The sequence below is a fragment of the Xenia sp. Carnegie-2017 genome, unplaced genomic scaffold (assembly GCF_021976095.1).
Source record: "Xenia sp. Carnegie-2017 unplaced genomic scaffold, XeniaSp_v1 HiC_scaffold_46, whole genome shotgun sequence".
In the NCBI taxonomy this organism is placed as follows: Eukaryota; Metazoa; Cnidaria; class Anthozoa; order Malacalcyonacea; family Xeniidae; genus Xenia; species Xenia sp. Carnegie-2017.
The window spans coordinates 1-16,986 of NW_025813511.1; the positions used below are offsets into that span (position 1 = coordinate 1).

The 16,986-nt window shown below is 35.0% G+C and overlaps 2 protein-coding genes and 3 long non-coding RNA genes across 7 annotated transcripts; 1 reads left to right on the forward strand and 4 right to left on the reverse strand.

The window, feature by feature from the left end:
- Positions 1 to 2,506: 2,506 nt before the first annotated feature.
- Positions 2,507 to 4,005, reverse strand: LOC124456359. Of its 3 annotated transcripts, XR_006952234.1 has the most exons (3): positions 3,579 to 4,005; positions 3,283 to 3,332; positions 2,507 to 2,767 (listed from the first exon to the last, which is right to left on the reverse strand). It is a non-coding gene; the product is annotated as an uncharacterized LOC124456359 (long non-coding RNA). The 3 variants fall into 3 exon arrangements; XR_006952232.1 differs by lacking the exon at positions 3,283 to 3,332; XR_006952233.1 differs by lacking the exon at positions 2,507 to 2,767 and having other exon boundaries at positions 2,947 to 3,332.
- Positions 4,006 to 5,092: 1,087 nt separating this feature from the next.
- LOC124456358 lies at positions 5,093 to 5,767 on the reverse strand. Its single transcript, XM_047006824.1, has 2 exons — positions 5,440 to 5,767; positions 5,093 to 5,361 (listed from the first exon to the last, which is right to left on the reverse strand). Exons 1-2 carry the CDS (start codon positions 5,731 to 5,733, stop codon positions 5,161 to 5,163), a joined length of 495 nt encoding a protein of 164 aa, XP_046862780.1. The 5' UTR covers positions 5,734 to 5,767; the 3' UTR covers positions 5,093 to 5,160.
- A 15-nt stretch (positions 5,768 to 5,782) lies between these two features.
- Positions 5,783 to 6,367, reverse strand: LOC124456360. The gene is made up of 2 exons (XR_006952235.1): positions 6,298 to 6,367; positions 5,783 to 6,082 (listed from the first exon to the last, which is right to left on the reverse strand). It is a non-coding gene; the product is annotated as an uncharacterized LOC124456360 (long non-coding RNA).
- A 5,389-nt stretch (positions 6,368 to 11,756) lies between these two features.
- Positions 11,757 to 12,440, reverse strand: LOC124456362. The gene is made up of 2 exons (XR_006952236.1): positions 12,114 to 12,440; positions 11,757 to 11,856 (listed from the first exon to the last, which is right to left on the reverse strand). It is a non-coding gene; the product is annotated as an uncharacterized LOC124456362 (long non-coding RNA).
- A 34-nt stretch (positions 12,441 to 12,474) lies between these two features.
- Positions 12,475 to 15,821, forward strand: LOC124456363. The gene is made up of 10 exons (XM_047006825.1): positions 12,475 to 12,548; positions 12,678 to 12,791; positions 12,904 to 12,979; positions 13,195 to 13,254; positions 13,333 to 13,398; positions 13,578 to 13,655; positions 13,879 to 14,001; positions 14,115 to 14,256; positions 14,850 to 14,914; positions 15,768 to 15,821. Exons 1-10 carry the CDS (start codon positions 12,511 to 12,513, stop codon positions 15,819 to 15,821), a joined length of 816 nt encoding a protein of 271 aa, XP_046862781.1. The 5' UTR covers positions 12,475 to 12,510.
- The last annotated feature ends 1,165 nt before the right edge of the window (positions 15,822 to 16,986 follow it).

Below are 16,986 nucleotides of genomic sequence, written 5' to 3' on the forward strand. Positions count from 1 at the left end.
GATCATCAATAATCTGTTATATATAAAAACATAATTTATCCATAGAATTATAGCAAAATTACCATGGACAGATGAGGGTTATTAACGTTATAAAACTTAAATTCAATATATCGTATAAAGAACCTCAAATCCCGACGATTTCTTGTATAGAAAGGATTCTAAAGTAAAGGTGAAAATTAAGATAAGAAATTTCGAAGAATTGAAACTAGAGAGTTTTTCAACAAAAAAATGTTGAAAATACCTCTACTACCACAAGATTCTTCAATGTCTATGCTCTAAAATAATAGTCATAAAAACGACAATTTCAAAAAGCATAAAAAAACTAAGTATTTGTAACATTGGTGAATGATACAGGATGAACATGAAACCTTCTCAGAATACGATGGAACGAGACCATAACCATTTGATGTGAACTTATTCCTAACAACGTTTGCGTAATCCGTTAGCATACCATGAAAACTAACTTCTGGTTTAGGCGACGCTTTACTAGCAACCTCCTCAACGTCTTCAGGACAATTAACGTCTACTGAACTGGTGTCACAAGGCTCAATGACGACGACCAACCACTGGCCATACCTAATATGTTACCACCAGAGATCTTTCTTGCGTAGATCAAGGTTTTAGGAACTTTAGACAAGGGTTGTGTTGAGCTGAGAACTAAAAAAGAGCAAATATGGATAGATGATGAAGTGGAGAACAACAATAGAGGTTATAGAAGACACACTACGTATGCTCATTGTTGTTTCACAAGAGTATATATTACAGGATAACTATGGATCCAACTAGTCTAAACAACTACGTACATTTAAGCAATCCATCTTTCCCATGGTAAACACACGTGTCAAAAAAACGTGATCAAATTACAAAATTCGTGCAATCAAATAGTCGGACATGGTATTGTATTTGTAGAAGAGAGCCAATAAAATAAAAAGATTCTCTTGGGGCATTTGTAAATATTAGTTTAGAAATACAGATCGACTAATTATAAATGCAGAAGATGTAAGAGTGAATAAAAACCATTTCCCGTCAAATCAAAGCGTCAAAGCTTGGATATGACAAGAAATATGCAGATGTAAAGTTGTAGAGAAAAATAAAAAACATTTTTAACGTTGTCACGGATATTACGAGTGCCGTAACAAAGTGTTGACGAGTTTCACATGCATTTAACAAAACAAGCTTGAGTAGACAAAGAGCATGCCAAAAATATACGATGGAAAACTTGCTCAGCGCATCTACAAGCACCAACTTCAGAGCTCGCTCTGTCACAAATTAATTGAGAACCTGAGCATTCGTTGTCAACTCCACAAACTCTCCAATCTCATGGTAACGACCAACTGGATGTACTAGTACCGATTTTGGAGTAATTAGCTCGCTCAGTCACACGTTTTAAGACAAATCATCTGCGCATGCGCAGTCAACTTGACCAGCTACCTAATTCATGGTTATGGCAACGACCAACTGCATCTACTAGCACCAATTTTGAAGTAAATAGCATCCTTAGTAACAATTTAATAGAGAAATCGTCTTCGCATGCGCTCGAGCATGCACTCCACTCGAGTAATTGTTATAGTCATGACAACGACCTGAGAAGGTCGTTGTCATGACTATGTCCCTAAATCACAAATATTATAATGAATCCACCTAACTCACTAACACTATACTTCCTGTATCTAACTCATAAACACTATAATTCACACAATTAGCCGGCAAACACTATATTTCATGCACCTCACACTCAAAAACTATAGTTTATGCACACAACTCCAAAGATTACATTTCACACACCTAAGTACCAATAATTAAATACAATAGATTTTTAAGAGATTAATTTTATCACAATATCTCTTTAGACGTATTCCTGACGCTAGCAAACGTGAAAATCAAGTTGTTAGTGATTATATCTGCTAAATATGATTGAAGAAAAACATCGAGCCAAGAATAATCTAAAGATATAGAAACATAACATAAACTTACTACATCGCTTTCAATTTCATTGATAATGGCTTCTTCACCAAATTTCAACGAACGAATTTCGACCTTGCCTAAATGTAAAAGGAGTAATGTTGCAAAGGAAGCAAAGCGAGAAATGTCCGACGTCAATACATCTCACATTCAAAATATACTTTTCACGTTTTCAGCAAAGCCGCGTGTCGCTTTTCACGACACACTTTACGAGAACGGAATCGTAACCTTCAATGCAACAAGCCACTAGCCAGCATATAATTACTAGAGAAAGCATGGTTTTACATATGTAAAATTGACGCTCAATATTCAAAAGCATATTGAAAGGAAAACCGAATAATAAATTATTATGGGAAAACTGAAAATGTTACCGATACATAGGCATTTTTGAAAATCATTGTCCGTTGCCTGGCCGTTATTTTGAGCCCTGCTCTTCTTGCTTAGTTATCTCAATTTTTGACAATCACATTCCAAATTTACTTTACACGTTTTTCTGCCAAAGCTGCGAGTCGCTCTTTCTTGTCTTCATCTCATCAAGCAAACATTAATTATAATTTTGAAAACAGCAATTCTTGGTTTTCATGTGTGTCTTATGGGAATAACAAACAAAGAAAGGGCATCCACCATGTCGCCTAACAGCAAAGGGAATCCAATGATATTATTTTGTAAGGAGTCCATCAGCATGATGCATATGAAAACCACAAATACTTTCCATAAACTAACAAATTCACAGTTTGAAAACGGATCGCTTTCTTCTATGCCAATTGCATGTTAAAAGTTCATTGCCAATGGCTGCTTCCTCAAACTAAATATAAAAAATGTTATGTTCAAAGGAAGCAAAATGAGACATGTGGGAAGTCATTATCTCACAGTCCAAATTTACTTTAATTTACATCGATATGATGCGAACTGTAGAGACAACGACACTTATCACTTTATTATAAAACACGTGTTATATAGACAAAAGAAACAGCCACCATGGGGTTGCTGCAAAACTGCAACGTCAATTTAAATTTTATTGCAAAACCAATCAAATTCATTCATACACATTACAATAGTTTAAATTCATAAAAAAAATTTAAAATTTTCGATTCGTGCCACGCCTTAACAGCTTTCTCTAATCTCCCAAGTTGACTTTTTATAAAGCATTGATATGTGGTTAATCTCTTTTACCGCGAATTTTGTTGTAGATGGACAACTTTTCGCATTAGACAGAATATTTCACAATAAAAAAACCGTCTGTGAAAAACTATACTTTTAAAATTATAGTTGTTCATTCCTTTTTATGCAAGAGAAATCGCAAGTTATTAGTAGCCTTACAGATCTTTCTCAATCAGTAAACCATAAATTTTCTTTTACTGCTCAACATTCTATTAAAAAAAAGGTAAAAGGTGTGCAAACAGCAAGCGGTTTTAGATTATGTTCTTAAGCCATGAAAACCGCATGAAATCTTTGTGACTATCTATAAACATCTTCACATGTTTCTCAAGATCACATTCAGTTTCAGTTCCAAAATTTATATTTTTCTTGTTATTATAAAGCATCTTGTAAGTTGCGCTATTCATAACAGCTTAGCTTTCCGCTAATAAATAAGTGATAATGAGCAAAGTACATACAACATGTGGCTTTCAGCTTCGTAAACATTATTCTTCGTTTGTGGCGTTGACAAAACTACAACGAGAATTTCTTCTTTTAAAGTACATATTATTACTCCATAAATCTATTTATTGAGGCTTAAATAATCCCAATGATTGTACTATCTTGAAGCAATTGAATGAAAATTGATGAGAGACTTGCGGCTTCTTGCGAGATGCGGCCCCTTGTTGCAGAGTATTTGTCCTTTGTTGCATATTTCAAAAGGTTTTGAATAAACGGAACTTTTAATGAACTGAACCAGCAGCTGGTGGAAATGTCGAAGAAAATCTTGATAAACCTTTGAATAAATGGCTGGTCATGGTTAGAAGAGGTAGTCTATTGAATGGTAGCGAGAGACTTGCCGAGCGGAAATCGAATACGTGTGATAAAAAATTAATGCCCAACATAAAGTTCTGATTAGAGCCATAGAAATAGACCAAAAAAAACAAATTGTAAAATTTAAATTTATTGTGACGTTTCGTCTTTACTCAAGACATCTTCAGACAAATAATAAATAGGACGTTAAGACAAGGTATTATATTTACAAAAAGGTGTTAAATTACTACTAAAGGAAGCGGTGTCAAATGGATACATGATAAGGAAGTTTGGAAGTGAAATGAAGAGAACTTAAAAGAGGTTAAGTGGAATGGAGTTTCCTTGCACATTAAAGTGCCCCTGTCAAAAAAATGAAACTCACACATATGAATCTTTGTAATATGTACATAATGAAAATGGAAATCAGAATTAAATTAAAACGATTTTTGCCGAGTTATTGCGGTATGAATTGCAAAATTTTCAAATTTTAACGGCAAAAGTTTTTTAAAATCGCGAAGTCGGAAACCTGGTAACTAATACGTCACAGTAGGAACCGGTTCGCATCTCAGCTTGTTTACAAATAGTAAAAATTATTGTACAAAGGTCGATATTTACAATCAAAACTCGCTCAATTTTTCTAATAATGTCCTCATCGAACTCAGACACGGAAAGTACTAGCTACCAAACAGACGACTCTGATTGGAATTATTATCCCGGGATATTTGATATAAAAAAGACAAGTGAAGCGTCCGCTACTAAAGACGACAAAAGCACAGATGACAACGCAGACGTTGGCCCATACAGCAATGAACCAGTTGCTGATGAAGAATGGCTTTCTAACTACCGTGGAAGAAAACAAAAATATGATGACCGTTTGAAAGAACTTCAACGTAGACTTGACGGCGAAGAGAAATATGACCAATGGTAATTATTTGATGGTTTTGTAATATAATTCATCGGGATTTCTTTTAAATGAAATTTACAGTACAGAGCTTCTTTATTAAGTTTTGAAAATAACGTTTTAAGGTGTAAATGTGGCAATTGTCGAGTTGAGCTTCTTCACAATGTTAAAGAGTGTCAGTGTTGCACGGAAATAGAAGAGTGCGAACAAGCACTGAATAGCGACCAGCACCGAATAGCACCGAATAGCACTGCTTCCAACCTCATTTCTACAATTAAGGAAGAGACACAATCAGCATAACCTTTGAATGATAGTCACATTGCTTGAGGTTGAATTTTAAAATTTGTTTATACCTGGATCAAACTAAAATCGATTATTTCAGCTGAAGTACAACAAAATATTGTATAAGCACCATATTTTGCACTATGACCCATGCTGTCATGTCGTGCGTCACCAGAAATGGTAATTGATTCCAGAGCCTGTAATCTATCAAGAATCTTTCTTTGATAGTCTTTCCAGTGAAGAAAGATTGTCGGAAGCACCATTTTCTTAAGTAAGAATAAGAAATACTATCAAATTCTTCGAACAAAGAACGGTCCAAGTATTTTTAATGCAAAAGAACGTACCACTTGGTGTCTATAGAAAGACTCATTAGATATTGTAGCAAGCCCCATGTGTCGAAACATGTTGATCACTTTGGTGGAAGATCCTCCAGAAACAAGTATGGCAAAACTTAAAAGGAAGTCTCCTGCATTTACTTTTGTGTTTGGCAAAAGTGGCTGACTTTTCCAGATGTTATTCCTTTTATCGCACGCGGGGTTTCCACAGGTTGTTTTGACAACAACTAGTGTACCATCTGTTACCATTTCTACGAGCGGGTTATCTGCCTTGCAAACATGGCAAAATTTAAACAGTAACATCAACTGGGATTGGAAAACAATGTATTTTTCTTCCTTCCGTATATGTTTCTCTAGGATTCCTAAACGAAGATAGAGTCATACGGGTGCCATCAAGACATAGAATGATTCACAATTAGATAGCATTTACAAACAAGTCAAATATTTTACCTTCTGCATTCATCTTCTAATTCATCAAATTCCGATCTTCCCGATTCAGCCTCGTCTTCTATTTTAAAATCGTCGTCCGCAACCGTGTCCATTTCAACTTCGCTGTCTTCAGACTCTTCATTTACGTCGTTGCCTGCCGTCATTTCAGATTCAGCTCTGTGCTGAATGACCTCTTCGTCATTCAGTATATTGCACTGAACACCTACATAATAATAAACAAATCGAACAAGTTAATTTAAAAAAGTTTCATAAAATTATCATTTAACATAAAATGTCTTCTTTTAATTCTATTGCGTGAGTTTAGCAATACAGCTATAATAACCGGCACCACGGCTGATAAATGCCGGAAATATTATACGGGTTTCCCTGTAGTGAAAACACGAAACGTGTGCAGTACTTATGTGCCAAACACGATACCTTTAGAACGTTTGGCTTTCACTAATTCATCGTATTTTGCTTTTAGAGCTACATATTTGTTCCATGTTTTTTTCTCTTTCAGTAGGTACGCACAACCAACACAACCATCTGTCTGAGTCAAAGCGCTGTTTGTCTAAAAGAAAAGTCTTTCTTAAAATGTATGCATAATGTCAGTAGGGGTCAACATATGTTTTGACAGAAAAGCTCACGAATAGCAAGTCAAATTGTAAGATCGCACTATACTAGCAGGAATAAAGGTATATACTATATACTTTGCTGCAAGGAACATCGCTTGGTATCTCTTCATCCACATTTAATTCCATTGGCACGCAGTGTTCGAAATCCTCTGGCTCTTCTTCTGATTCTCCTGGTCGAGACAAACTTGTGGACAATGCTTCCTTTAAAACCTTTCGAAAATGTCAACAAATTTATGTACAAAACAGTGATTCTCAAAATAGGTTCATGTGTATTTTACTGTATTTACCATGTTTTAAAAGCGTGCGTTAATCTCTTGAAATGGAATGAATAAACTTACCCTTCTCTTGGCTCTTGCTGACGGGGGACATTCAGCTGCAATATTATATTTAGGGACTGCCACGACGCCAATCTCATCGGTAGCTAATCTAGGTACTTTAGCCGACAGACCAGAAAACATTTGCGAAAAATCTTCTTTTGCAAAATGCGCTGAGCAAATACATGGAATTAGGTGTTGGATCCCATTTGCCCGTTTCAACCGTACGAAATCAATCCATTGTTTACGTCTTATTTTGGCTTCTGGCCTTTCATCTCCGGAAAACGGTATGAAATGAAGCGAGACTCCTTTTTTTACATTAGAGACATTAGAGCAACCAGCCACAATACATCTATTTGGCATTTTCTATTTTGCGTGACTTTTTCGGGCCGCCAACTACAGTACAAGAACACTTCGACAATACACGCTCTAATGTTTTCGTGGATCAATAGGCCTGACCGGATCCTACTGTGACGTCACTAGACTGATTTGGTACCAATCTCTTATGCGCGGTTTTCGAATTTTTACTTCTCAAAATTCTATGTTCAAATGACTATAATTTCTGCACTAAATTCAGAATCGAAATTCGATTTTCAAATAACGCATGTACGTATTACAAAGATTCATATATGTGAGTTTCATTTTTTTGACAGGGGCACTTTAAGTGAAGGCTTGTGTTTATTGATTAGAAGGCTTTCATGGATGGAGAGTTCATAAGTATCGTTGGAAGAGGAGATTATTTTAAAGTCGTCTAAGTTGGGGTGTGTCCAGTTGCGTTAATGTGAGCAAGAATGCTTGATGATGCAGGGTGGGAAACTTGGTTGCCTGTAAGGGGGGATATTCCCAAGTGCTCCGAAAATCTGGTGTGTAGATGACGTGTGGTTTGACCCACATACGAAGCGTTGCAGCTTCGACACTTGAATAAATAGACTACACCAGATCTCAGAGGTTTGGGAATTTTGTCCTTAAAGGGAAGAAAGAAGAGATACGTTGAGAAGGGCGGAAAACAAATTTAATGGATATATGTGGGAAGGCTGCAGCACAAAGGTTATCGACTTTATCGACCCTGATAAAGTGGTGTTCAACTTCTCAAACCGCCTCATTACTGACAGAGAGAAAGAAATCCTTTCAAAAGGCTTAAACTTTTCCATCCCACCGAAAAAGTTAAACATTTGCACCTTCTTAACACCCTTTGAAAAACTCTACAACCGTCTCAAACGAGAACCTGTTAATGAATCATCAGGATTTTTTCCAGACTCGATCAAATGCAAATTAAAAGACATTGCTCACTCAGGTTTCCGAAGTTACAGCCCACCACCTTTTCTATATTCACAAGAAGACTTGAACATTTTAAATAATTTAAAAAACGACAGAACTATCCTCATCACTAAACCTGACAAAGGAAATGGCATCGTTATACTTAACAAAGACGACTACACAAAGAAAATGGACACACTCTTATCTGACACTACAAAGTTTCAACCTCTTAATGGAGATCCAGTCAAAGTCACTTTACAACGAGAAAATCAAGTGAAATCTTTATTAAAAAAGTTGAAAGATGCCAAATCTATCGGCCAAGAAACGTACAAAGAACTTTACCCTACTGTTTCACGAATAGGTATATTATATGGCCTTCCTAAAATACATAAATGTAACATCCCTCTCAGACCCATTCTTTCCTCCATTAATCACTATTCGTATAATCTAGCAAAGTTTTCATCCCACTCCTAAAACCCTTCACTATAAGCAACCTTATCATCAAAGACTCTTTCTCGTTTGTTGAAGAAATTCTAAACTGCGATATCAACTACAGTAATGTTGTCCTTGCTAGTTTTGATGTCGTATCCCTATTTACTAACATACCTGTTGACGAAACCATCCACATAATATCCAAAAGCATTTTAACAACCACCAGTACTTCAACGGACTCACTGCAACAGAATTTGAAAACTACTCTCTCTAGCTGTTAAGAACTGTCACTTTATCTTTAACGGAAAATGTATCAGCAAATTGATGGTGTGGCTATGGGCAGTCCATTGGGCCCTCTCTTTGCTGATACGAAAAATCCTGGCTCAATAATTGTCCTTCTTCATTCAAACCACTACTTTACCGACGCTACGTTGACGACTGTTTTTACTTTTCATTCCTCCGATCACGTCCCTCTCTTTCTTGACTACCTGAACCTACAACACCCTAACATCACATTCACATCTGAAGTCAAACAAAACAGAAAGCTCTCATTTCTTGACATTGATATCTCTCGTACTAATGGAAAATTCACCACTTCCGTCTACCGCAAACCTACTTTCACTGGCCTCTTCACCAACTTCCACAGCTTCATCCCACTTACAAACTTTCATTAGTCTCCTGCTTACTTCACCGCATCTTCAATCTTTGCTCTACTTACGAAAATTTTCATACACAACTCGAATTTACCAGAAAGTCACTCACCAAAAACGGTTTTCCTTCACGTATAATTGACCAAATCACACGTCGCTTCCTTAACAACACCTTTGCCCCTAAACCACCTGTCTTGACTGCTCACAAAATGCCCATCTATTTCTGTCTTCCTTTCACCGGCATACACTCCCTTCAAATTCGCACACAAATCAATAACCTTTGTGCTGCAGCCTTCCCACATATATCCATTAAATTTGTTTTCCGCCCTTCTCAACGTATCTCTTCTTTCTTCCCTTTAGGACAAAATTCCCAAACCTCTGAGATCTGGTGTAGTCTATTTATTCAAGTGTCGAAGCTGCAACGCTTCGTATGTGGGTCAAACCACACGTCATCTACACACCAGATTTTCGGAGCACTTGGGAATATCCCCTACAGGCAACCAAGTTTCCCACCCTGCATCATCAAGCATTCTTGCTCACATTAACGCAACTGGACACACCCCCAACTTAGACGACTTTAAAATAATCTCCTCTTCCAACGATACTTATGAACTCTCCATCCATGAAAGCCTTCTAATCAATAAACACAAGCCTTCACTTAATGTGCAAGGAAACTCCATTCCACTTAACCTCTTTTAAGTTCTCTTCATTTCACTTCCAAACTTCCTTATCATGTATCCATTTGACACCGCTTCCTTTAGTAGTAATTTAACACCTTTTTGTAAATATAATACCTTGTCTTAACGTCCTATTTATTATTTGTCTGAAGATGTCTTGAGTAAAGACGAAACGTCACAATAAATTTAAATTTTACAATTTGTTTTTTGGTCTATTTCTATGGCTCTAATCAGAACTTTATGTTGGGCATTAATTTTATCACACGTAGTCTATTGAATGGGTATGACTGGTAATTGTTAGAGATAAACCATTGAATAAATGGCTGGTTATGGTTAGAAGAGGTGGTGATTTTCTAGTAGTGATTTTCTAGCATGATTTTCTAGTAGTTAACAACAAACCTTTGGGGTCAAAGCATTGTATTTATCAGGCCTGTTCATTGTGATTGTCCTCAAACCGCCATCAGTAGAGACAAGAATATTTTCAAACTCATTTGATGTATTAATGTCTTTGTTGGGTTGGCTGTTGGTCTTGGATTCTTGTCCTGAAGTTACATTTAAGAAATATTGAATAAATTTGCAATAACTGTTTTGGACTAAACAGCCCAAAAGTGTAAGAGATTGAGTTCAAAGATGTTTCATCTCCTTAATGAATGACTAAGGTGTTTCATTTGCATGTCAAACCTTTTTAACAATATTTAACTTTAATAACTGTAGACATATAAAGGGAATATGGTGATCGAGTAAGAGAGATTGAATATGCTGCTTTTACACCACTGGTTTTTTCAACATCAGGTGGTATGGGGAAAGAGACAGCAATTGCTTATAAGCGGCTAGCTGATCTGCTGGCAGAGAAAGCTGCAATATGGCATCAGGCTAGCGTGGATGCGTTGTAAACTGTCTTTCGCACTGATTAGGTCAGCAATTACTGCGATACGAGGAAGTCGATCTGCCTCAACTCGCGAACATACTTTAAATATTGACCTAGGTTATTGGGAAAGTTGTCTTTACACTTGACTGTCCCTTTATCATGGATATTTTAAACATTGATGTTAGTTATCTTTGATTTAGTTTTTAACATTTATATTTGCATGTTGTAGTTTATAATTTTAATTAAATTTTAATTTTTTCTTTTTTTTAATCAAAATCGTGATTAAAGTTAACTAAGACAGGTTTAAAAAAAACAAAAAAAAAACTGTAGACATATAACAAACTTACTCCTGTAATGTTAAAAACATTGTTAGTCAAAAAATCTGTTCTATAGTTCAATGTTGAGAAGGACATGTACACAACAGGAAATGATGTTTATACAGAATATTTTGCAGAAAAGCTTTGTGTTTATAATACACAGCAAAATTCAAAATCACCTAGTAAAGATTCCACAAGTGCTATATACTGTTTTGTGCATCTACCTAAAAGAAAAGTTCAATTTAAAAGTATTCATTACATGCAATAGAAGTTTTTTTCAAAAGTACATAGGTATTTGATAGAGAATCAATGGTACATTTGCATTTTTTTCCTGCATCACCAATACTAAGAATGTTAAGTACAAGATTTTACTCTCCTAAATGTTAAGGAATTCTTAGTAAATACAAATAGGGATATAATTCAGATTGCATGGCTTGGAGAGAAACTATGTATATTAAAACCATTGAAAAGCACAGATTTACATGCAGATATTTTAGCTGTATGTTCGGTAGGTACTCATAATTTCCAGAAGACCCACACACTCAGTTCTTAATTAACGGTGTGCTGTCAACTTTGCACAAAACAACTTTTTACTGTAAATAATTTGATGACGATAGATTTTAGTAAGACTTGTGAGAGTGTTCAATAAAATTGTTGAAAGATACAGTCCTTTGGTGATGTTTGAAACTAGATACATATTGAATGTTCATTATAAGATAAGTGCAGCCTTTCTTAAACTAAATATTCACCTGTGATAAATCACCCAAATCGTTCCATGCATTCCATTTTGCCTTTCCAACAAAGTCCAAAGTCCCAGGCTTTGGTGTATTACATTGCCTAAAGAACCCTGGAAATGTATATTGTTATTTGGGTTCGTCTTATTTTTAACTTTGATTGTATTGTATGGTGGGACTGTGAACAGTTATAATTGAAAAAAATTCACTGTGCCTTTGCAAAAATGTGATTCAAATGCAATGATGCACATTGTGCTTAAAAATTTAAAGTCACCATTTAATTGAAGAGCTTGTAGTTAGGAGATACAACAACTAATGTTCAAGCTTTATGTAAAAACCGGATACAATATCTTTATGAATCGTAAAATACCTGCTTAAAAAGGGCGTACATCTTTAACTTCAATTCATTCCCTGGATCTTGAGTTAAAGATCCTACTTTGTCTTTTGCTTCTTTAAACTGGTGAGAGATTGCAGAGAACTTCGAACCATCTTCGTAAAAATGTTCAGGTTTAAATAAGGTCGAGATAGTTCACTATACCACGACGAAAAATTGCATATGATTTACAAACTCTTGGCGTCACGTTCATTTGCTGTAATAAAATTTACAATAAATATTTTTTTATTATTGATTGAACGTTGGACGAATAAGAAAATTGATATCTAGAAATGACATGAATGAAAGGCAAAAGTAAATCAAACATGTGACTATTTTTGACCAATGACATTAGGATGTTGATAGTGGTTACAATGGATGATAGTGAATAATTATGGACATGCTTTCAAAAAGGCGTATTCTGAACAAGTGGTATGTTAACTATATCGTGTATATTATCCGACTGGTGCAGCTCAAGAAGAAATTTCAGGGCTTCCATTTACTACATTTTCAAAGTTCATGTATGAGGACAATATTTCTTCGCGTATTCATATTTTTTAGGAGTTTGCAACATCAAAAGTTCGAAGCAAGGCAATCGATCAACAGGGCTCAGTCACTCAGTACTATGCTTAGTACTTTTTTAAATATCTATCGGGAAGTCTGGCTGGGAGAATGGTACTTAGACTAATTCTAGGCTAACTTTGTCAATCCAAGAACACGTGCAGTACTGGTTTTTATAAATCGGGGTATTAATTTTTGGGTACACTTGCAAAATTTATCAATTCAGGAAGAAATTCAGACGCTCAAATGACTTCTTTTACAAAAACGTGGAGAGGAAAGGAAACACACAAAAAGATGATGCGGTAGGAATTTTTAAAGTGTTCTTTTTATTGTTTCTGGTTGCACAATTTCATATTAATTTATTTTTATTACCACAGTTATATTAACAAAAGTATGTGTACAAATTTATTTATGCCCACAATGTGGTGTAAGGAAAAACACTTATTCGGAGCACATTTTCCAATTTCAAGTCTGGATTCTCTACATCCTTTAATCACAATGTCATATATGTTAATAGAATAGCAGTGTGTCATATGAATCTCAATTTTTTGAACAAGAAAATGAATTTGGGGATTTGGTAAGTTTACATATAATGTAAAACTATGTAGATATAAAAATACGCTATGTTTATGGGTTTTTTTTCATTTATATGTAGAATGAACAAAGTGAAGATATTGCTGAAAATTATGACAAGCACCAAGAGTTAACCACCAAAACACAGGTTTTAATGTACATATTGATATTGTTTCTCATGAAAAGTCATTGGAAGTGGTTATATGTAGGACTGCTTTCACTAGAAATAACTAAAAATTTGAAGTAATTTAAAGAAGGCATGCATTATTTAAACACTTATTAAAAGTCTGTACACATTTTAAATTAAATAATGGTCTTTATTTGTAGGACTCTGAAGATATCTTTACCAAGCAATCTATCTCTATTATTACAGAGGAACCCAAACAACCATGTCAACATAGTCAAGTAGTTCTCACATATACAGTTATACTTTATACTGTTTACCACTAGTCATGTTTTAATGTGTTATAAATTGACAATATGCTTGTTGATTGCTTATGCATGAAACACTGTGTAGCAAAACTTTATTAACATCTGGTAGAAATGTGCTCAACAAACATAAAAATATATTACAATAGATATTTTGAAACAGTGAACATTAATAATTACTGTGTACTTTCTCTTTCAGAGTCATTTGTCACCCACTGGCCACTATACTGGGCTATTGTTACAGTTTGACTTTGCATCAAATGTATCACATCAGCAATCCTTTGTTGTTCATGATTATAATGCAAACAAAAGAACAATTATGGTGATGTCAAATTTTATTTCCATAATTTCAATGTTGGGTATATACCCAACTAAATGATATTACTCAATACGCTTTTTTTTTGGTGCTATAATCTGCATGTATTTTTTTTTCAGCATAATTCATTTGTATTTGTACATCGATATCCCCACCTATTGCTTGATGGCTATGGTTGGATATTGTGCTGCTCATGTGATGCAAATAGAAAGCAATTTGTTGAAGCCCTACCTAATAATATACAATTAGATCCTCAAAAAGGTATGTAAAATAGATGTTACTGAAATGAAATGATTAAAATAGCCCAAAAAAACAACATTCTTGTACTTGTCAGATATACCATATCCTAGTTGCATACACATATTAGCAATGGAAAAAATATCTGGTTGTGTATGATAGAAAGTTTGGTTTTGAAGCCAAAGATTTTATTGAAAAAAGTAAGTGTTGTGTGTTACTCTTTCAGGATATAAGGTGTCTGAACAGCTTCACCAAATTTTGACTTACACTTACATACTCTTTGTTTCAAGACCCTTGTCAAAGATGTGAGAACTTGTTACATATTAATCTGACATTGCATGTAGTGAATGTCTCAAATTTGTATTTGGCTTATTTTTCAATGTAAAGTTCTTCATGTGGTATGGGAGAAAATGTCTTCATCCTTAAATATCAGTTTATTGGACATTTCAAACCCTTGTGAAGTCATCCTTCTGTGTTTTACAAGACCCTTGTTCGACATTGTTCTTATTACATGTGGATGTTAACCAGCACAGCTTTACAAGCAAAAATATTGTTAAAACTTGTGAATGATTATTTACACAATATATTTATCTCATCAATTTCTTTTAAGAATGCAGAATCCACATCCATGATGCAGTCTGTTTTCAGTGATCATTCCTACCATGAGATGCAACCTGAAGAAGTATATTTTGTTATGTGAAAATAACTTTTTTGTACAAATACACGTATTGTTTCTCAACCTTCTAATACCCCACAATTTGTTACCATACATCCTGTGCCTAAGTTCAGGAGCTTCTATAAAGCTATTAGGGTGATAACCAACAGGGCAAATTGAATTTATTTATGACTATTGAGGTATAAACATTCATACTCACATACATACATAGCCACATACTTACAGTACATACATTAAGTAGTATAAACTAAATGTATGACAAAAATAGTAAAGTCATATTCACCATTTGCTTTACGTGCCTGATATATATATATTAAGCACTTTCTAAGGATTTTGTGAAGTCATAATTAATCATAATTATTAATCTGCATACACATACACACACATACATACACACACATACATACACACATAATACAACCTTAAGATAAATGATTTTACATATTTTGGACTTGTTTAGTGCAGGGAGGTTCAGTGGATTGCTGTAAAACCAGTGAATAGTCCATGGGGGGTTTGTACTTTTGTGTATTCAAAAGTAATGCCGCCCCACCCCGAGTTAAAATGTTGCAGCTGTTCGTCATATCATTGCATTCATGTGACAACCCTTGCAAATCATTGACGAGGATGAAATGGATTCTCCATTGGCACTTTTTAAGTTTTCCTTTGGAATTACACCAGATGCGAGACTATTTTGAATTGGCTACACTTAGCAAAGAAAAGGTTTCTTTATTTGAAACAGGTATGCAAGATAATCTGCAATGGTGAACATCCTTTTAGCTTTACATATACTATTTCCTTTATCGGTATGGTATTTAGTACTTTCTAGCATTTTGTAAATATTACAATTTAATTATTTTAGGCAATGAGAATGATGCAAGCGATTTTACTGATCTTCCTGAAAAAATGGTCATAAAATTTTGGCCATCTGAAAGTGGTATTTGTTCTTGTGGTGCAGAGTGGGATAAACGTTCTATTCAAGATGAATGGTTGTACGTAGACTTGTGTTCAGTTGCGTACTTTTGTTCAATCCATGATGTGAAGGGTAAGTTCTGATTTGTTATAGGTTAGGCTTCACTTCATAATTATTTGACTTAAATAAATTATTTAGTGTATTGTAGACCTTGCTCCTCTTGTGCTACGAAAAGCATTATGATGGCATTGAAAACAGGATTGTATGGTTTGGATCATATGCAATATCTCATGCCCTTCTAAAAGATTACATTCGGCTTTTCATAACGTCGAGGTACTTTTGATCTACCCAAGAAAGATTACATTGGGCTTTTCATAACGTCGAGGTACTTTTGATCTACCCAAGAAAGATCTCTCGTGGTAACATGTTAGGTATGGCCAGTGGTTGGTCATCGTCATTGAGCCTTTGACACCAGTTCAGTATACGTTAAATGTCCTGAAGACGTTGAGGAGGTTGCTAGTAAAGCGTCGCCTAAACCAGAAGTTAGTTTTCATGGTATGCTAACGGATTACGCAAACGTTGTTAAGAAGAAGCTCACATCAAATGGTTATGGTCATACGTAGTATGTCTATAACCTCTATTCTTGTTCTCCACTTCATCATCTATCCATATTTGTTCTTTTTTAGTTCTCAGCTCAACACGACCCTTGTTTGAAGTTCCTAAAACCTTGATCTACCCAAGAAAGATCTCTCGTGGTAACATGTTAGGTATGGCTAGTGGTTGGTCGTCGTCATTGAGCCTTTGACACCAGTTCAGTATACGTTAAATGTCCTGAAGACGTTGAGGAGGTTGCTAGTAAATCTTCGCTTAAACCAGAAGTTAGTTTTCATGGTATGCTAACGGATTACGCAAACGTTGTTAGGAAGAAGCTCACATCAAATGGTTATGGTCTCGTTCCATCGTCGTCTGAGGATGTTCCATGTTTATCCTGTATCTTTCACCAATGTTACAAATACTTAGTTTTTATGTTTTTGAAATTGTCGTTTTATGACTATTATTTTAGAGCATAGACATTGAAGAATCTTGTGGTAGTACAGGTATTTTCAACATTTTTGTTGAAAATTCTCTAGTTTCAATTCTTCGAAATTTCTCATCTTAATTTTCATCT

Coding starts and splice junctions, on each gene's coding strand:
- LOC124456363 (XM_047006825.1), top strand. CDS start 12,511: ATGGACATGCTTTCAAAAAGGCGTATTCTGAACAAGTG. Junction 13,255..13,332: donor AAAATGAATTTGGGGATTTG/GTAAGTTTACAT, acceptor ATTTATATGTAG/AATGAACAAAGTGAAGATAT. Junction 13,656..13,878: donor AACCATGTCAACATAGTCAA/GTAGTTCTCACA, acceptor TTTCTCTTTCAG/AGTCATTTGTCACCCACTGG.
- LOC124456358 (XM_047006824.1), bottom strand. CDS start 5,733: ATGTTACTGTTTAAATTTTGCCATGTTTGCAAGGCAGATAACCCGCTC. Junction 5,362..5,439: donor CTTTCTATAGACACCAAGTG/GTACGTTCTTTT, acceptor TTCTTACTTAAG/AAAATGGTGCTTCCGACAAT.